Here is a 20,176-nt window from a genome sequence, read left to right on the forward strand (position 1 = left end):
AGGCACACGACACGAACCCACGAAACGAACCCAGGAACTCTAGCTGATCAGCTGATGGCGCTGATTCCGCCATCTGTGTTTACCGACGTATATTAAAAATAAGAGAGAGAGAGAGAGAGAGAGAGAGAGAGAGAGAGAGAGAGAGAGAGAGAGAGAGAGCTAATCTCCCGCGACAGCGAGGTTAGTTTTCGGTGCGAGGTGCGAGGTTAATTCCCGCCCGTGAGAGATTGTCCGCTTGAGGCTTGAGAACCAAAATTACACGTCAGCAAGCTCGGCGGTTCCACGTGCAGATCCGCAAGTGGCCGCGAACATGATCGCGATTTTTTACCTCCTAATGTAAGGGATACCGCTCGTTAGCAGCTCGTTAGTGCGATCCTCTTGCATGGTGTGTAACTTGTAAATAGAGTTCTCTAGCATTAAGAATCTTTTTCTTCCCTTTTTTTCACGAATATCCGTTTTCCCCCGTTGCTTCGAAATAATTAGATTTTTATCTCGCGAGAATATTCGACCTTAGAGAATTTTGCGCTTAGTTTCAAACTTTACATTGGTCACTACCGTACATGATTTATTTAGTTGGCTTTAGATTAAATTTGTAAAAAGTCTTGCTCATTGTAGTAATGTTCCATAATATTGATTAATTTTTCCTCTTACTATTATCCGCAGTCTGTTTCTCCATTTCTCTCATTGCTACCTTGGCATAATTAAATTTTTATCTCAGTTTGCATAAGAATGTCTTGAAGAATGTGTAGTCGCAACATTTATACTGGCTGGTTTGTAATTAAATCAGCTTTAGATTATATTTGTAAAAGTCTCGCCTATTGTAGTGATATTCTACAATATTGATAAGGAAATTATTGTCTTTATATTTAAGCGTATCTATAGACATGTCTCTACTTAATTCAACTTATCTTTACAGGACACCTATAAAAATCTTATTCGTAAACATGCTGTTACTAATACTTGCCGTGCAAGTACTCCTTGTGCTCGTCCTTTTGCCAATTGTATTGACAATATTGAGAAAGTTTTACTCCAAGAGACGCGAGGAGAGACAACAAACTGGAACGGTCCTCGGGATCTTTCATCCATACTGCAACGCAGGCGGAGGAGGCGAGAGAGTGCTCTGGTCTGCGGTTCAGGCTATACAGAATAAGTATGTGCCGAAGTAACGTTTTTGAGGTCGTCTAATAATTAATACAACTTGTGACCTGTCAAACTTGAGATACATCTTTGCATCGTTACTCGCTCATTTGCCATTTGTACTTCTTATATTTTTATATTGAACTCGACTTCAACTATTTTTACATGTGCTTCCAGATATCCCGATGTATACATAGCTATATACACCGGCGATCTTGACGCAGATCCCGAAAAGATTATCAGCAGAACCGAAAAGACGTTCAATATAAAATTACGGTCCAACATCGAATTTGTCTATTTGCACGGACGAAAATGGGTGGAAGCTTCCACGTATCCTTATTTCACGCTTTTGGGGCAAAGCCTGGGATCCATTTATCTGGGCATCGAGGCACTGAACAATCTTACACCAGGTGACGTGATAAATTTTTTCAAATGTGTGCTAAAAATATACTAATTTTACAGTTTCTATTAAACAAAGACACATAAAAGTACAAATAACACATGATTATACAAATTACAGATATATACATCGACACGATGGGTTACGCGTTCACGTATCCTTTATTCAAATATATCGGTGGTTGCCGAGTCGGATCGTATACGCATTATCCCACTATTTCAACTGACATGTTGAAGTACGTCTACAAGAGAGTCATCGCGCACAACAATCGAAGGATCATCGCCAGAAATCCTTTCTTCTCGGCAGCGAAATTCCTTTACTATAAATTATTCGCGCGTGTAAGTATACAGCGACGAATCCGATTAAAATCGTTTTATAGGAAAAAAATAAAGAATAAGTTTTTTCAAACGGCTATTTCACAGTAGAACGTTTCAGTTGTACGGAATGGTCGGTAGTTGCTCCGAGATCACGACTGTAAACTCCACGTGGACCGAAGACCATATCAACGCTATCTGGAAATGTCCGTTAAAAACGCATCGAGTGTATCCCCCGTGTGACGTGGAGCACCTGATTGAACTGCCGCTTCTCAGCGACGAGGAGAAGGGCAGCTGCATACGCATATTGGCGATCGCGCAATTCAGGCCGGAGAAGAATCATCCGCTCATGTTGAGGGCGATGTTCGAGCTAAGATCTATCCTTAAGGAAGAAGTTTGGGAAAAGGTGAACTAATGACTCACATCCCGAATAGCATCGAAATGTATTCTAAACTTGATCGTGCTATTTAGGTCAAATTAATCTGCATCGGTTCCTGTCGAGATGCCGAGGACGAAAAGCGCGTTAAAGATATGCAAGATTTGGCAAAACACTTGGCTTTAGACAAGAACGTCGAGTTCAAAGTAAATGTACCGTACTCCGAGCTTGTAACCGAGATGCAAGGAGGAACGATTGGTCTGCATACAATGTGGAATGAACATTTTGGTATCAGCATTGTGGAATGCATGGCCGCGGGATTGATTATGGTGGCCCATAATTCCGGTGGTCCGAAGTATATACTGACTCAATTTCGTAAAAAAATTTTTTTATAAACAAAGTTTCTTTATCGTAATAAATATTCTATGATTTTAGGGCGGACATCATAGAAACGCGAGCGGGTAGTGTAACTGGTTTTCTAGCGGAAGACGAGATGGAATATGCCAAGGTACTGGCGTCCATTATACAAATGCATCCAAAGGACCGAGATGCTATTAGAATTGCTGCCAGGTATAGATACAATCAAGAATATTTTATATAATTTGATATTATAAAATAAGAATTCTGCTATATATCAATTCCTTTTTTTTTTTAGATCATCTGTAAGTCGTTTCTCATGCCAAATCTTTGAGAAGGAATTCTTACGAGCGATCGAACCGTTTTTCAGATCAAAGTAAGAATAATGTTTGCCTTACAATTCGTCTGTAAATGATAAATTATGGATGTATGTGTAAATGGCTCATTTCAAAATCAGAATGCATTTTCAGTACATGATATATTACATCCCGTACGTATAATAGTGTGTATATGTAAAAAATAAGGGTGTTTTTTATGTGAGGTAAATATTTACTTATTTATTTAAAGACGCGAAACTTTTTGTTTGATTTGCGTTAATTTTAGGGTATAGTACATTAAACAATCATGATTTAGCACACACAAAAACTAAAGTACGTGTATAATTGTATATATAATGATGCTTGAACTGTATTTAAATAATTTTAACATTCTTATAAAATTCTAGAAATATTCTTGAAAGTTTACGAAAGTATGTTTGAACGTTGATGTACGTCGATGTTGCAATTTATTTGTAACCGGCAAATGCGAAGGCCAATTGACCGTAATACTTCGGTCGAAATTGTTATAATTACATGTGCAACGATAAGTTATAATAAAGTATCGTATGATCATTGCGTAACCAGACTGTCGTTAATCAATCCACATCCCTGGCATTCCAAGACGTAAGACGAAGTATCCCCGTCTTCGGCGCTTTTCGATAAATTGAAACGAAGTCCACGTTTACCTAACATTATCTCCGCGATCTGCATAGCAGTCTCCGTGTGACACGTGAGCTTCTCGTTTCCGACTTTGATCTTCGACGTACCTTTCGCCAGTGCCATTAAAATTATCATCTGTAACAAATGACGCATTAATCTGAAAGTTGAAGCTCTTTGGGCTCGCTGTCAATTTACCTGGTCCTGCGTGTGTTCGTCGACACACGCCCCTGTTAGGAGCGGCTTTAAGATCTCATTAGCCGCTGTATCACCTGGCGGCGGTCCCTCTTGGTTTCTGGATCCTAAGCCGGAGCCGCCGAGAACGCATCCCGTACTGGTGTTACACACTATACTGATATTCATTTATATTTACATTGTTGGAAATTTTTTATCTGATATATTAGATTGGAAAAAAAAATTTTAATGAAGTAGGTTCCTTACTTAATACCAGAACCGTTTCCAACGGCCATCGCTCTGTCTTCCCTGTAAGCTTCAATCGTAATCGGTGGTACTCGAATGTTGCTTTTCACTAATTTATTTGTTAAAACCGTTTTAGCATCGCTGGCCATTGTATGTGCCTCCTATATAAAACGTACAGCATCAACAATCAACTTAACTTTTTACTAGAATTTACTTGTAGATTCAATTAAAGTGACATACGTTGATGTTAACCGATCCAGCCACGTAAGACCATCCTGTTATTCCCCGAGGAATTCCTACATCGGTTAAAGTAACCGCGTTTAAACTGCTGACCGGTTTTATGCGTAAATGCACCTCGCCTCCGCCCTTCGGATAATATCCCCTCCATTTATCATTAATTTTAGTATAAATAGAATAATATAGTCATAAATTTAAAAATCAGGTTGCGACAAATTTAGTGCATATACCTCTTCACGACTACGAAATCGAAGTCTGCTCCGAATTTGTTCAGCATCGGTTTGAACACCTCCGTCAAATACTCAATGTGTGGGCCCATGGGAACGTTCGTGCCACCCTTGAGGACGAGCGTGACCGTGTCGTTGCACGGAAAGAAGAGGGCACACGGCAGAGCTACTTGTGCCAACAAGCAAATGCATCCGGCAGTTTGCGTATCCGCTACAAACGTTTTCTTGATCTTGTTCAATGGACCGGGACGGAATTCCAAACGTGTCGAGCCTATGTATCCACCTCTGACTTGAGCATTGCACATCTCTTTGACAAGTTCCACACCTGTGGACAACACAGAGTTTGAGTTTTTTTTTATATCTCGCACGGAGTCACACGTGCAAAATATTGAATTCCACTTTCGCATTTACCTTTCAAATGCTGCGCCGCGAGACCAGGCTTGGGTCTTCCAGCGCGTATATTCTCGATTTCGATCGGAATGCAGTAGAGCGTGCTCAAGCTTAGGGCAACTCTCAACACCTGTCCACCCTTTGAGAAAGAATCAAGATTGCGCATTATATACCGCATTTTTTTCAAGAAGGCGTGATTTATGCCAAATATGAATAGGAAGAGGAGAGAAAGAGAGCGAAAAGATTCAGCTGTTAACATTGACAGATGTGACACACCTATTACTCACACAAATTAAACGCTACAGGAAATATTTCAGAGAACAAGACATATCGTAACATTAAACAGATTTAAAAGACATGTAGGTAATGAAATACTTTGAAGCGAAGCTCGCTCTCTCTTCAAGATATAAACCAGTCACACTTAGCATATAACTCAATGTGGTTTAATTTGCAGAATAACAACATTCGGAGGCTCGTCTCCCCAGGTCGTACTTACACCCTCGCCCAAACTGCCGTCTATCTGCACGAGGGACGACATGACGCGATTCCTGAGCATTCGAGCACCCCGGTCCGCGTCGAAGGAAGGACGTCAAGCGCGTGACACGCCGGTTCCGCGTTTATTTTCGGAGCGCCGCGAATCTCTGGGGAAAACAAAGATATCTTGTATGTAAGCCGTTGTAAGCGCTCGCTCGGAGGGGGATTACTTACATCTAACTATAGAATGAATCCTGCTGGCGCGTAAAGCCCGCCGGCAGCCGGCTCTTCTCGCGCCAACGCAACAACGATCGTGGAGATCCGTCAAAATCTCCGTCCCGTCAACGAGATACTTCACGACGGAGTCCTTCGTCCTTCAAAGGGGCAGGGGAGAGAATAAATCTGACAATCTGGATTGTTCCGCGAAGCGGGAAAGGCGCAGCTTTCACGCCGGAAAACTTTATTTCTGATAACACAGAAGTGATATGTCCTTCTCTTTCTTTCTCAGATTTGATGTTGCTGACCGAGACGAAGAATCCCCTGTCTGCGCGACCTCGACGTACGCGTCTCTAGAAATATATTTAACGGAAACATCGCGGATTTATATTCCGAAGCGATGCTCCGCGAGCGTGAAGTCAAAACACGGAGTATTATCTACGGAGGATTTTGAGACAGCTGTGTAGTGTTTTCTCTCTCTCTCTCTCTCTCTCTCTCTCTCTCTCTCTCACTTATTTCTTTGGCTTTTTTCTTTCTGGCTTCTCTCTCTCTCTCTCTCTCTCTCTCTCTCTCTGACTTTCCTTTCTTTAGCTTCTCTCTTTTTCTAATCTCTCTCATTCTTTCTCTTTCTCATTTTTCTCTCTTCCTCTCCCTCTCTGGGTTCCCTCTCTGTCTCTCTGGCGCGAGGAAGGCGACAGTGGCGCTGTTTGACAATTGACAAGCGCAACTAGTAACCCGAGTCGAAGCGAGCCCCCGTCACAGCCCCCGTATTCCCGATCGGGGCCCATCTCTCCGTTCCTTCTGCGCGAAGTGCGACGAGGTTAAAACAGCTGTTCTGCTGGATGGTCGCGTTACTCGCGTTGACAGGGACGACGTTCAAGCGGATGAGAGATCCATCGGAAATCCAGGCACTTAAATGATATCGCGAATATTCCGTGGGGAAATCGAGAATGTCGCGGTCAAACGCAAACGGCAAATCGACACTCTGAAAATCTTTAACGACAAGTAAGGGTATAGAACTCCCCGTCGTCGATGGGCGCGGGAGGGCGGGCTTCTCTCTCTCTCTTTCTTCCGTCGACGACGTTTAACCTCTCTCGTTAACCTCACTTGGGCCGCATTACCACCGCGCGCCGTTAACACGGGCTCTAATGGTCGACCACACCGCGAAAAAACAATCGGATTGCCCGTCACGTTTCTTCAGCGTAGCGCTGCTCTTCCGAGCATGTCAAAAACCATCGCGAGTTTCCCCCGTCGTGACGGCGACGATCGCCTTTGAGATTTTTTTCCTCTCTCGAAATCGCGTCATTGTCTCGAGTCACGCAAAAACGTCGTACGTTTTTGAATGAATGCCTCACGACCGAGATAAGACAGCTACGAGCTAATGACGTTGAGAAATTTAAATGCTGGCTCAAGGTCACAGTTGGTCTCTCAAGTCTCTCCACTGGTCGCAGGTGCCTGGCCGGAGTGTAATGTAACAAATGCTTTGCAGTGTGATAGAGCTCAGAGAAAATGTGGACTATCAGGTGGAATTTCAAGCTGGCGATAGACGAATGGCTATTATGGTTTCCCTGTCGCCGAATTTCCCACTGGAGAAGCCGGTGCTCAGAGTTTCCCCACCGATAAGCCATCCCTGGTGCAACGAGCATAGTGAAATTACCAGCGCGCCAGGATTACTCAACGTAAGCAGGAAAATCTGTACCAAAAACTCTTCTGAATTATGTATTATTATATGCGTTAAGCGTCGTCTACAATGGCAGCAGGAGTATGCAGTAAGACGTAAGCAGTAAGTTATTGACTAATGGGATTTTTACAATTCAAGAATAATTGACAGCAGTTGGTCAATAGCTTACTGCTTACGTCTTATCGCATACTCCTGCTGCCATTGTAGACGACGCTTTATATGTATTAAGCTGCGGCTCACTTTACTACAAGTGCCTCGAAACATTCTTCTTCTCCTTTCTTTCAATGAAGAAAGAAGAAAAAGAACGCTTCAAAGTATCAAAAATGCAGCCTTATACACATTGTTCTTTTTATATTTCACTTATGTATTTTAGGCTGCGGTCCATTTGACGCTACAAATGCTTTGAAACATTCTTCTCCTTTTTTTATTGAAAGAAAGGAGAAGAGGAATGCTTTTGTAAGTGTTAAGTGGACCGCAGCTTTATTTTCATGTATTTTGTACGTCTGAGATAATAAATTTCTTGTTGTTACGCCAGTTTTCAGTACACAGTGACCTCGGTCGGGTCGTCCAAGCTATTATCAGAGAATTCAGCAAGAACCCGCCGCAATTCTTAGAGGATATTTCGCCTGGCTCTACTAAATCTCACCCAGGTACACGTCGCTATCTTACTTGTCCCATCGTGTGCCGATATAAATGACATACTTCACGCGTACGATTGCAGACCTACAGGGAAGGAACTCGCCGTCTTACTCGCTTCAACAGTATCCCGTCGAAATCCCGTCGACGTCGTTCAATTCGTATTACAACACGCAGTATCCGCATCTGTCGTCCTCCAATGCAAACACGAGCATTTACAATTACAACTATACGAACTCCGGCCACACGTACGTCTCGTCCTCGAAGTCGTTCGGCGGCACGTCGCATCACTCGGCGTATATTCCAAGCTCAAGAAACAGCACTCTTCAAAATTCCACGTCCGCGCGGTACACCTCGGATCAGCAGCACGGCGCGCCTTACCTGAATTCGCATTACGCGAACGCGAACTACCAGCAGCCGTTGCCGAATCAATCGCAGGCGAAAGCGCCGCAGAGCATAATATTTCCCGAGTTAAATAATTTGACTAACGAGGAATTGAAGAGGCTCAGCGAGGATGACGATAAGCTAGACGAATTCCTGGAGAAACATTCCGACATTAAAGATATAAATGCGGCGATCGAAGATGCCATGGATTGGGTTGAAAAAACTGCCGGTAAGAACAGAAATATCTTTGCTATTGAAATAATAAAATCACATAAAAACACGTTCTATTAATTCTTTCCTATTTCATATATCTACCGACAGTCTAGTTTGATTGCCTAATGAGCTCGTAATTTTTTCTCGTAGAAGCTAATGCAGCCAAAGAACCCGAACTGAAGCAGCTGCAGGCTGATGTAGCGGACAAGGTGAAAACGGTGGCAGCGCTGAAAGCCAGATATGATAATCTCATACAACGATACAACAAATTGTCCGACGTCTTCACGCCGGATCACATAAAAGAGTGTTTGAGGCAGGCGGCGGATGAGAGCCATGAAGAGAGTGAAAAGATTGCGGAGGACTTTCTCAACCGGAAGATCGACGTCGAGCGCTTTCTCAGCACGTATATCGAATGCCGAAAGCTGGGCCAAGCTAGGCGAACCAAGGAAGAGAAACTGGCGCATCAGTTGAATGAATTGAAACGGGCTGGTTTCTGAGATGAATATAATATATATATATATATATAACCATTTTTTTCTATGACTCGAAAACTGTAAATAAGACTTAGTTAAATTAAACGTTATTGTGAATTTAAATTTATAGCATTCGTGATTACCAAATGTCTAATGTGGCTAGAAGATTCAACTGAGGATTTGGCTGAAACGTATTTTACATAAACTTTTTACGTTTAATTCGCTTCTTGTTTACGCTGCATTATAAATTATTTTGAACCGTGTAGCATTCCAGAATTGTCGCATATACACAAGTGGCGCTAAACGAATGAAGTGGTTAAAAAAACCGAAAGTGCTTTAAGATTTAATTTAGATGGAATACAGTTACACGTAGTATTCCGGATAATTTAATGGGATAAGAAAGCAATATAGTGAATGGTTAAAAGAATTAAGTCCGCGTTGAAATTCGTGTAACAATTTCAATTCAATGAGTACTTATTCCAGTAGTGAAAGTAACATGGCTTTAATTATGTTAGTTTTGCACAAGTAACATGTACTGTCGCGGTTAATTCTGGCAGAAGTGCGTTTTTTACTCTGTAAATAAATGTGCAGGGGATGTAATTAAAATCGATTTTTGAAAATTTGCTATTCGGTGACGTTACTTTTAATTATTTATCCTGTTGATGTTCCTAAGATTGTAACATATTGAAAAATTATACAGATATACAATGGAAAATCGAAAACAAGAATGTTGATCTTGAAGAGATTTGAAACCCTTCTCCCTTCGGCCGTACTTAAAGAAAGTAGAATGTAAGGAAAGATTAACATGGATAATCTACTCGTCATATTTAATATTTATTATTATAAATTTTATTATTGATCTGTTTATGTATACTTTGAGAGAGCTTGCGAATTGAGGTGTCAACGAATATTGCACAATATATATATATTTTATATGTTCCAATTTTATCATCTCTGTATAAATTGGCAATATCGCTAACTGTGAAAAGCACGATTAGGCGTGCATTTACGTCGGAGTACAAAAATAATACATCGGTTAAGCAGCTTTCACATTTCTTGTTAAATTCACTATTCAGTCCATCAGTGGCAATTGACGATTTCTAGTCGACAACAACAATGAACACGTCCACGTAGAGTTACATTTCTCTTTGATACCGTGCGTTATCTTTCTCTTCTTTTGATATTTGTTCTCGATACGGTGGCAGTACATTTTCAATACGGCGATAAGTTCGATAATTTATAGATTCACGGTGAAATTTTATCACGGATCCACGAAAGAGATCATGATGTAACGTGTGCCCGCGATTACTCGCAACCCCTCGTGATAGTGCGTCAGTCGTCCTGGATGCAACAGCATCCAGCCTGGCTTCGTGTCGGTGACCGAGCAGTTGTACCGGATGAACCTGCATCCGCCGCCCTCGTAATCCACTCCCGCTTGATTCAGGGCGATATTGATGGTGTAGGTCGAGGAGTCGTGATGCGGCCTCAAGGATGGCTGCTCATCCGGGCGATACCTCACGACGAAATTCATAAGGGACCGTGGTGGCTGCCGACACATGAGATTAGCATAACAACGTGGTTCCAAGTAAAATAATCTATAGCAACTAAACGTAGCTTTGAATGATGATTAGTTTTCTCAAATCATCATTGTTCTTTAATTCAAGAATCTACATACAACGCAGAGATCCCGAATACTTGCTACGAAGCGGTACACAACCTTAGTTAAACTCTGTGCGTTTAGCGATTGCGGATTGCATATACCATTGTGAGATCTGTGCGCATTAAGGACCCCTTCCATATATCGAAATTTTAGAATCTTACGTAGTCGTCATATCCTGTAAAGACATGCTGTTGCAAGGGACTGACATAATCTTTTAGAAACTTTAACCAGGCGTCCTGTAGACCGACTTGAGTCATGTGAATATCACGGGTTGGTACCGCTTCGTATCCGGAATCCAGTCGAGGATCCTAGAAAGACCAGCGAACACAAATGAAATCTTACATCGTGATAATAGCCGGTGAAGACGAGCTCCTGTAACGGCCTAACGTATTCTTTCAAGAAGTACAACCACTGTTCTTCGTACTGAACTTGGTTCATGTGAATGTCGCGGGTTGGCACGTTTTCGTAGCCACCCGACAATCGCGGATCCTGCCGAGAAGGTTATCAAAACAGTATGAGAATTTCAATAACAATTACTAAGCTAATTGCTGATAAAAGACTCGCGCGAAGTACCAACTTACTTGATTAGTTCCGTCCGACCATTGTCCGAAAGTCTCAACGATCCCTACGAGCTCCTTGGTGAACCTGACGTTAACAATGGGAAACCAATAGACATCCGGGCACGGCTGTAAACAATGAAATTGGACAAAAGGTAATAGAAGTAGACAATTCCGAGAAATCCTTTGCTAGCTAATCGGGAACCATCTTTACCTGTATCGGCTTGTTGTCGGGGTTGAAGTTCTCGCTGTAATTCGGATGAATGTACCTTTTCTCCCAGTCCAGCTTGTTGTCCATGATCTGGTACATGTCCGGATAGGTGAGCCGAATGTCGTAGGTATCCGGATCGACAAGGTGGCCGAACTCGAGCCGATTGCTGACGTACATGAACAGTCCTCGCTGTCGGTTTCCTTGGGCGAACGCCATCTCCGTGTCCAGGTCGCCATCCTCGTAGGACGGCCGGGTCGCCTTGTTCGCTATGATCGTCGCGTTGATCAAGTAGCAGTTACTGACGAACGGCACGTTCCACAGTCCCCTGAAACCAGACATCAACGTGATTCGGCGAATTGCGCGTCGGAGGAGCGCGTCGGAGAAGGCGTTGCAACGTGCGCGACCATCAGCGGAGACCGGAGAGCCCTTGTTTTGCCCCATGACCGGGTGTACCGCGGTCGCCTTGTTTTCCGGAGGTCGTCGCTTAAGTGTTTTGTAAGGTGATGGCAGTGGTAGCCGCGATTGGCCGTTGAACATACTTGGCAATGAGTTATGCATAATTATCCAATTGAGATTCATAACTCTGTCGCACCAGCGTGTGACTGCGCGTGTCCATCGCGCGTCGCCTCGTGGTTTCATTCGTATTTTAGGCGGTAGGACCTAGCGGATCCGGTCTCCCGTAATACGCTCGTGCCCAGAGGTCAGCCAAGTACTCTCCCTATCTTCCGGTAAGGATAACGAAATGCTTGTGCACGCTTGACGAATTGCGCGTCGCGCGCGCGATTACATCGTATAGATTGAATACGTTTATTGCCCGCGGAACGCGACTCATTGATCTCATCATCGAATTTCTCACGGTCGCGCGAATCGATATAACATAACGGTATAATGTAATATATATGTATACACATAAAAAGAGTAGTGGGTAATGCCTGTATAATAGTGACAAATGAGTTCGCGATAAGGTATATAAAGTGTTCGCGACGGAGGCCGCTCTTGCGTTGTTGGTCACTCTCCAGTCGTCCGAGTTTCTCTCTGGTTATAGACCAAATGACGAGATGCCGGCTGCTCTATTTTCTCCTATTAACGGCCCTAATGATAAGCACAGAAGCGGCAAAGGGCGGCGGTGGTAGAGGGAGAGGCCGCGGCCGAGGAAGAGTGTTCGGCTCGCGAATGCACATCCTGATACCTAATCGAAATCCTGCCAGTACGCACTATTACGAGAACAAGGATGTGAGTTGACGCAACAAGGATCTGTGTGCTATCTGTGTATCTGTGTGCGCGCGCGCGCGACCTAGTGATATCATTTGCCGGGTGTCTTTCGCAGGGTGCCAAGATCGTGAAGGCGTCCCACTTCGAGCTGGATTACATGCTGGGCAGAAAGATCACGTTCTTCTGCATGGCGATCGGTGTCCCGAGACCGGAGATCACCTGGCTGAAGGACGGGATCGAGCTGTACCATCACAAATTCTTCCAGGTAGGCTAAATCCCACGGTTTTAAGTAGCGGATACTCGTCCTCCCTAAAAGGAGGATCCATTGTTAAAGAGAGCGGATACGCTTCTCGGATGCTGATCGGCGAGAATCGACGACGTTTGTTATTGTCAGGTGCACGAGTGGCCCGTGGGTAACGACACGATAAAGTCGAAAATGGAGATCGACCCTGCGACGCAGAAGGACGCCGGATATTACGAGTGCCAGGCGGACAATCAGTACGCAGTCGATCGTCGGGGCTTCAGAACGGACTACGTCATGATCTCGTATTAAAACGTCGTCTCCTCGAGTAACGGTAGCTCCGCGATCGCCATAGTATTAGAACGAATAATTATCCTGTGCGAAAATAGATATAGACATTTGTTATTGATTTGCTACATATGATAGATTTTTACCTGATAAGTAAATTTAAACCCAATAATTATTGTTAGTTACTGATCGAGATAGCTCCTAATCTAAAAATTGATAAGCGAAACAGGTCGTGATATTTAAGAGATCAGTCCAACTTTCTACGTGGCTCGGCGATGTAAAGATTAAGGTCATAACAATTTGTCTTTTATTTCTTTCCCTCTGACGCGAGCAAAACAGACCTCTTTCAGATCGTCAGTGGGACCTGCAAAGATATAAATGTAAATCCGGCGGTTCCCTCAATTCATTAAAGCGCGATTAACTGTTATAAGGGGTATGCGACGCGAGGAATATATCGAAAATGGTCCATTACTGCGAATTTAACAAGGCAATTGCAACGCGCCCCGCGCGAAAGTGGCATGGAAGGGCATGCATCGCTGCGTCGCCAACGCGACAATCTGTAGCACAGTGTGAAATAAACAATTTTGCATGAGTATACTAACGCTGTGTAATCGTCACAGTTATTTCCCCACTGTATACAGCTTCCGTTTCCCGGCTTTCAACTCTTGAACTTGAAAACGCGTATAATTGCAAATTTTAATTAAGTCAAAATTTTAACACGTCGGGCATAACTAATTCCAAAGTGACCCGCAATTGTACCGGAAACCTGAGTCATCCGGAAGGAATGGACAAACGGTTAAATTAATGGATAAGCGGTCTGTAGATTTGATAGGAATTGATGGCGATCATGTAGTGCAAAGGAATAACCGCTGCATATAGACCGACATACATTATCTGCATATAAGTCTGTAATAGATACGAGAGGACACTAGGGGAGTAATGAGTAGGTGCCTGTCAGTTACATCGGAGTTCCGTGTGATCGACGAACGCCGCAACGTACAGTGAGTATCCTCAGCCGTATCTTCGTGCCGTTAAATAATAACACCAAGCGCCAAATTTCAGCATCCACCGCGCGTTTCCACATAATCCCGTAATAACGAGACTTGATCGCGACGTAAATTTCGATCGTTTCGATCCAAAATCAAGTGAAACGAACGACATACCGAGAATCTGCAAGTTTGAAAATCGTGATACATTATGTGTTAACGTTCCATTCCATTCCACTTTTGTCAGATTATCATGTCACGCTCCATGCTGTTGCTAATCCTGCTGGGTATATTATTGCTCAATTGTCAAGAGACACTTGGCCGAAGAGGACGCGGAAGGAGCAGGAGCAAGTCCCGCGTGCAAATTGGATTGCCCATTACCGGGAAGTACCGTGATCCGGAGAGCGATCAATATTACAACAATAACAACGTACGTAGAAAAGAAAGATGGCCTGAGAGGCACTTCTTCGTTCTCGCATTACTCCATCGCGTATCGTTTTAATGAAAAAGATCAATGTTTTAATTTGATTTAAAAACTAAAATCGTCACTAATGTATATTAATTTGTTTTTTTTTTTAGGGAGCCAAGATACTGCTGGCGTCGCATTTCGATCTAGAATACGTTCTGGGGCACAAAATAGCTTTCCTTTGCGTCGCTCGCGGCAATCCACGCCCACATGTTACGTGGTTCAAGGATGGTGCCGAAATTTATACGCATCACTATCTACATGTCAGTGAATATATTCTTAATTATTTAACCGAGGAATCGTCAGAAACAAACAATTGAGCCGTACCTACAATCAATAACCGAACGATATTTTACCACCGCTAACGATATTCCATTCTTTGCAGATACACGAGTGGCAAGTCGGTCCTGACAAAGTGAAATCGAAACTCGAGATCGATCCCGCTACTCAGATGGACGCAGGTGTCTACGAGTGCACGGCGGATAATATGTACAGCATCGATCGAAGGTCTTTCAAGACTGACTTCTCCATCGCTTTCGATTAGTGCGAACGTACGAGAGATTCCAAACGAACACACATAATAGATAAGAAAATATATAAAGCCCAGGTAATACGTAAAACTTTCTACGATAGACCCTAAGAAACGGTAGACAATAAGAAAACGATTTAGAACGATATGTATTGTCGTTGTACAATTTGCAGAAGAAAATTAAATTCTTCCGTAATGTGAAAAATTGTACTCAATCCTTATCGAGAAGTGCAGCTTTAAAATCGGCATCTATCTATGAGTATGATTGTAGTCGGTTTAAGCGAAAAATATAGATGATTGATATTTGTACATTCGCTTTACCTGCGTTCGTTTTTTATTATCTCCATGTAGTCGAAGCTCCGTGCGTAAAATCCGTCGTCCGTTATGGCGCCCCAGAAGTTGCTCCACGCTTTGTACGGTCGTATGAGCAAGGGCGCGATGATCCCTCTCTGCTGCTCCACCAGTAACTTCAACGTGTGCTCGTTGTCCAGATGCGCGACTGCGTCGACCGACATATATCCAGAACACTCCTTCAACAAGCAATGGTCCCTGAAACAGACTGCTCTTTAGCATTCCTCTAAATGTCGCGCGTCCCTTCACTCGCTCCAACATTAAATAGCGTGCGCATCGAGTCTTTAAATACTTTTACGGAGTTACGAGCGCTCCGCTTATGCTTACATTGCCAACTTTCTCGCGTCAACCTCGCTGACGCCGTCGCTCGGCAATATCCGCTTCGCGCTCAGGTATTCCTGGCCGATTTTTTCAAAGAAATCGTCCACCACATCCTCGTGATAGGGCACGTTGTTGTAAACGAACAGATGTAGCCTTGACTTCGGATAGGATTGGCGATAGATAGCTCGGAAGAATTCTTCCAGGAACGGCGTGGGACGCTCGATGAAGACGGCTATTAAAATAACCGGATGCGTTGCCGGTTTGGTCTTGTCGAGCTCGATGGTCCGGTTCCAGCACTCCAAACATCCCTCGTTCGCCGTCCAGGCGTGGGCTAGATAATTGCCCAAGGAATTTAAGACCAGCTTGCTGAACCCGTTGCCGTGAAGCACCAGAGGCACCGTGTTGTAGACGATGTTCTGAAGATAAGCCTCCTCCCCCTTGAACCTGAGCTCCACATCGGCTGCGAAGGACAACAGTGGCGATAATAATTTAAGTACGGTAAACGCTTGACGCTCCTCCCCGCAGACTCCGCTTGTCCTTACCTACCGCACCGTGGAGATTCTGAAATATTTCGGATTTGTGATCCAGCTTAATCTTGTGCCGTAACCTAAGTTCATCCTGCAGATACACGGTCGTGTAGAACAACTGATCATCGTCCTCGTCTTTGATCGGCGCGGTGTCCAGGATCTTGTACAAGTCGGACGCATAACCGATGAAGCCACCGGAGTTCAGATATCGTTTGCCCCTCGATACGGGCGGATAGTCAGCCGCCAGGGATTTATCCGGCCAGCAATACCCCTCCGCGGAGAATAAAACTCGAGCGCCGGTGTCCAGGAATCGCTCGACGATGGCGGGCAAACCGCCGAGAAATATAACGTCGTAACTGAAAGGAGGAAATGTACACGTTATAAGTTATAAAATATCTTTTCTGCGGCGTCAGAATGTACCCACCTATCGGTGAACAAGACGATCTTTTTCTCGTCATTCTGATAATCTTTTAGAGCTTTCTTGAACAAATTAATTTTGTATCCACCGCCGGAATATTTCACGACGTTACCGCCTTTCCAGGTCTCTCCCAGGCCAAGGATGTTCAATTTATCGCTAAATCCGTAGACCTCGGCCGACCTCAGGTACCTTCGGAAGCCATCCGTCTCGTTGGAGGCGACGGTAAATACCAGGACATCTAAAAAAAATATACGTTACAATCAGCTATGGAGATGGAGAAAGTGATAATCGAAAATTAAGAGACAGCCTGGTAAATTTTTTTTCTTTGTCTTTTATTGAAGAGTATAAAGAGTCGAAGTCGTACAGGGAAGATGATTGAACAGATTGACAAAGAAAATTGTTGCGAGGGATGCTCGAGAATGGACTGTGCATCGGGGCCGCGTTACATCGATTCCGTCATTGTACTCAGCTGGTGAACTCGTTTGCGTTACGCCGATCTCGTGATGTCACGTCGAGAAGTAGTCGCCCACGAGAGCCGCAGCACGTACGCCGGCTGCGCTGAGAGAGAGAGCACGCGGCTCCAGCGTTTGTATTACTGAGCTGTCGATACTTACGCAAGCAACGTATGAGATATTTTTAGAACAGACTGAACCCATGGAAATTCGAGGAAAGGCGCCTACGGGGAAGTCCATTTGGAAAGCGATTGAAAAGATCGGGCAAAACGTTTAAAATATTATCCTCCTTGGAACAACTTTACAAGAAGATTGTAAAATGAAAAATGTATACAATATATTAGCGATAAGATATATTGACTATCTAGTAGTTACATCAGTTGAGAGAAACGATCGTCGCTAATTTGGCGAGTTATAAAACGTCGTTAAGTTAAGGAATTTCAAGATTCGAGTATCTCTCGAGTCTGCTCGAGATGCGACGAGCAATCAACGCCGGAAGTGGAACGATAAGGACCGTGCACTCGATATCTGGTTACATGCCGACTAAAAGAACGGAATCGAGTTAATTGAATTAATTTCACGTTCTATAAACGAAATGATCATCATGTATTCGTTATCACGCGATTCTCACTGAGATTTGAACGATAAATAAAGTTTCCACGCATAAATCGTGCGGACGCCGCACTTCGTTTTATTATAACAGACATTGTTCATGCTGTTATGATAAGACCAAAGGGCAGTGTTACAATCGTCCAAGCATTAAAAAACTGATTACGCAACGAGAAATATTCGACTCGAGATTATGCGTCCCACGGATAGCCTTTATGACCCCATCTTTATCCTTTGAATCAACATTTAATTGGCGAAAAGTTTCCAAAAGATTCGATTAATCAGACGTACGAAGACCATCATAAAGTTCCCTCTTTGAAATATTGATAATTTTTATTCTGTAGAAATAATTACTGTAAAATTCTCCAAGATCATTATAAAGCTTTTAGCATCTTAGTTTAAATAAACTAAGGCTAGTGAAGGTAACGAACTGTGTAAAGTGTGTCTTGCGGATGAAGTAAATTATTTCAGGCACGCGTTATCTCGAGGAGGAAGAAGAGCCGAAACTCGTCACCAACCGAATTGCGGTCGACAATTCTCCGTTCATCGTTTCTCCGATTTTCCTTACAAAAAAATAAATAATTACAGATTACTCTCTTTGTTGTTAAATCGATTTACGATTTATTTCTCGGGAAGATTGAAGAGATGCGATCGTGCTAAGGTAGGACTCTCCAAAACGGATATTTTTATCCTGAACTGGACGTGTGGGTGTTCGGAGCACCGGTTTTAGACAAATAAAGAAAATACGAAAGAGAAGGAGAGCCATTGGAGGACCCGTGAAAGAATTCTTTGATTGAAGCCTCAGCTCTGTTTTCGCTGTAACGATTCTAATTTAGTACGTTCTTATTAGAAGACTTTACAACTCTGTATATTCCTTTTTCATTATTAATTTAATATATTCTTTAATATATTCAAAGAGCTGTTAAATAAATTTTCATCGATATTGTGCAATTACATGCAAGCAATAGGTCTGATTTTCTCAATTGCACTTTCAGCTTTCTCTTTCTTTTGCCTTCAAAATATCTGGAGGTAGACTGTCGTATTCTGACCGAAAAAAATATAACATGAGCGACCGAGGACAGGCCTAATGATTCACGTATAATCATCTGAGATTTATATTCAGTCCAAAGAGCATTGGATGAGAAAGCTCTCTGAATCTTTAGACTTCTGTTATTGTTTAGAAAAATTAAACGGCTTGCCATGGACGGTCTCCCTCTCTCTCTCTCTCTCTCTCTGTATCGATCTTCGTTGCGACATGCCGACACGGAATTCATCCGTTCTGGGCTGAAAGGGCGATCGCGTCATACCGTTAACGCCGGCTGCTGGTGCCTCGCTGACCACGTGGTATGTCAGGAAGATGCAACACCACACGAGCCAGCATCCGATTGTCGTCCCCTTGCCACCGAACATCTCACTCCTTCTCTCTCTCTCTCACGAGCGCACTAGCTGCAAGAACCCTGGGGGTGATCCGCACCGCTCCTCGGTGACATACATCCACGTCCGTCGCTTGGCGTCGCTTGACGCGGACTGCAGTGCGCACCGCGAGCATGGAGCCAACGGAAACCGTCGTGCAGAGCCGTAATCAGAAATCGCAGCGCCCGTAGTATATTATATCTTTAGCACGCGAGGACCGTGCGTTGGCCTCTCCCATATCGGATTTCGCAGAAGAAGCCTAAAAGCTCGGAGGATGTCGAGCATCTACGCCGGACGCTTGCATTCCCACGATGAGGACGATGAAGGAATCACAAGAAGACCGTGAGATCATGAGAAGATGATAAAATTATGATAAAAATATGAGAAAAACCATGAGGAAACGTTTCCTCGAATAGTTTGCGTATAGATACCGTTTACCGACCTTCTCTCAGTCGATGAAATAAGAAACGTCTTCGCCCGATAGTTCATCAATGTTAAGAATCGAGTTCAGCAAGGAGAAGTATCGCTCATAGAGATTTCGTGACAATCGTAAAAAGATCGAAAATATCATATTGTAATGTATCTGCAAAAATTAATAAAGGATCCATACATTTTAGGGCAGAAACTGTTGATGTTGTTGGTCGATTAATGAAAGATTATTGCGCAAATATAGATTGCGCGTGAAGTGTCCTCTTCTCTTCTGAAGAAATGAAATTTTGATCGTGACAATTTATAATTGCAATTAATGCAAATATGAGGAATAAGATACCTGTTGTATCGAAATCCGATGCGCAAGATTTCTTCGCCGGTCTGTATCGCTCAATGACGAATGATTTGTTATCCGAGGCATCTTCTTGGCACGAGAGATTGTTCGAGGGTACATAGACGTCATGGCTTAGCTTCGTCTTGCATACTCCCTCGTTTCCCGCCGCAAGTTGATCTCCGTATAAGAGTAGAACGATCGATAGCGTCAGCCTTTCCGAGACGCTTCGTATTCTCATATCGTCTAATTGTTATCATGAAAAT

At 43.4% G+C, this 20,176-nt stretch overlaps 5 protein-coding genes across 7 annotated transcripts; 3 read left to right on the top strand and 2 right to left on the bottom strand.

The window, feature by feature from the left end:
• Positions 1-165: 165 nt before the first annotated feature.
• Positions 166-3,482, top strand: Alg11 (ALG11 alpha-1,2-mannosyltransferase). 2 transcript variants are annotated; one of them, XM_071777155.1, is made up of 8 exons: positions 166-336; positions 917-1,150; positions 1,315-1,547; positions 1,658-1,875; positions 1,973-2,257; positions 2,323-2,582; positions 2,663-2,797; positions 2,883-3,482. In XM_071777155.1, exons 1-8 carry the CDS (start codon positions 311-313, stop codon positions 2,962-2,964), a joined length of 1,473 nt encoding a protein of 490 aa, XP_071633256.1. In that variant the 5' UTR covers positions 166-310; the 3' UTR covers positions 2,965-3,482. The 2 variants fall into 2 exon arrangements, with proteins under 2 accessions (XP_071633256.1, XP_071633257.1); XM_071777156.1 differs by having other exon boundaries at positions 207-385.
• Positions 3,027-5,974, bottom strand: Rtca (RNA 3'-terminal phosphate cyclase). Its single transcript, XM_071777158.1, has 8 exons — positions 5,541-5,974; positions 5,329-5,473; positions 4,854-4,971; positions 4,446-4,767; positions 4,219-4,360; positions 4,000-4,139; positions 3,757-3,910; positions 3,027-3,696 (listed from the first exon to the last, which is right to left on the bottom strand). Exons 2-8 carry the CDS (start codon positions 5,386-5,388, stop codon positions 3,472-3,474), a joined length of 1,161 nt encoding a protein of 386 aa, XP_071633259.1. The 5' UTR covers positions 5,389-5,473; positions 5,541-5,974; the 3' UTR covers positions 3,027-3,471.
• A 196-nt stretch (positions 5,975-6,170) lies between these two features.
• Vsp37a (Vacuolar protein sorting 37A) lies at positions 6,171-9,536 on the top strand. The gene is made up of 5 exons (XM_071777157.1): positions 6,171-6,527; positions 7,012-7,201; positions 7,739-7,853; positions 7,925-8,452; positions 8,587-9,536. The coding sequence occupies exons 1-5, from the start codon at positions 6,439-6,441 to the stop codon at positions 8,931-8,933; spliced, it is 1,269 nt and encodes a 422-aa protein (XP_071633258.1). The 5' UTR covers positions 6,171-6,438; the 3' UTR covers positions 8,934-9,536.
• A 188-nt stretch (positions 9,537-9,724) lies between these two features.
• Plod (procollagen lysyl hydroxylase) lies at positions 9,725-19,278 on the bottom strand. The gene is made up of 9 exons (XM_071777153.1): positions 19,045-19,278; positions 16,683-16,914; positions 16,274-16,614; positions 15,738-16,191; positions 15,381-15,608; positions 11,341-11,662; positions 11,151-11,255; positions 10,912-11,058; positions 9,725-10,455 (listed from the first exon to the last, which is right to left on the bottom strand). The coding sequence occupies exons 1-9, from the start codon at positions 19,145-19,147 to the stop codon at positions 10,171-10,173; spliced, it is 2,217 nt and encodes a 738-aa protein (XP_071633254.1). The 5' UTR covers positions 19,148-19,278; the 3' UTR covers positions 9,725-10,170.
• LOC139812392 (immunoglobulin domain-containing protein oig-4-like) lies at positions 11,788-15,368 on the top strand. Of its 2 annotated transcripts, XM_071777175.1 has the most exons (6): positions 11,788-12,065; positions 12,383-12,570; positions 12,665-12,814; positions 14,312-14,494; positions 14,644-14,793; positions 14,916-15,368. In XM_071777175.1, exons 2-6 carry the CDS (start codon positions 12,388-12,390, stop codon positions 15,072-15,074), a joined length of 825 nt encoding a protein of 274 aa, XP_071633276.1. In that variant the 5' UTR covers positions 11,788-12,065; positions 12,383-12,387; the 3' UTR covers positions 15,075-15,368. The 2 variants fall into 2 exon arrangements, with proteins under 2 accessions (XP_071633276.1, XP_071633275.1); XM_071777174.1 differs by lacking the exons at positions 11,788-12,065; positions 12,383-12,570; positions 12,665-12,814 and adding an exon at positions 13,099-14,079.
• Positions 19,279-20,176: the final 898 nt, after the last annotated feature.

The sequence above is a fragment of the Temnothorax longispinosus genome, chromosome 4 (genome assembly GCF_030848805.1).
Source record: "Temnothorax longispinosus isolate EJ_2023e chromosome 4, Tlon_JGU_v1, whole genome shotgun sequence".
NCBI lineage: Eukaryota > Metazoa > Arthropoda > Insecta > Hymenoptera > Formicidae > Temnothorax > Temnothorax longispinosus.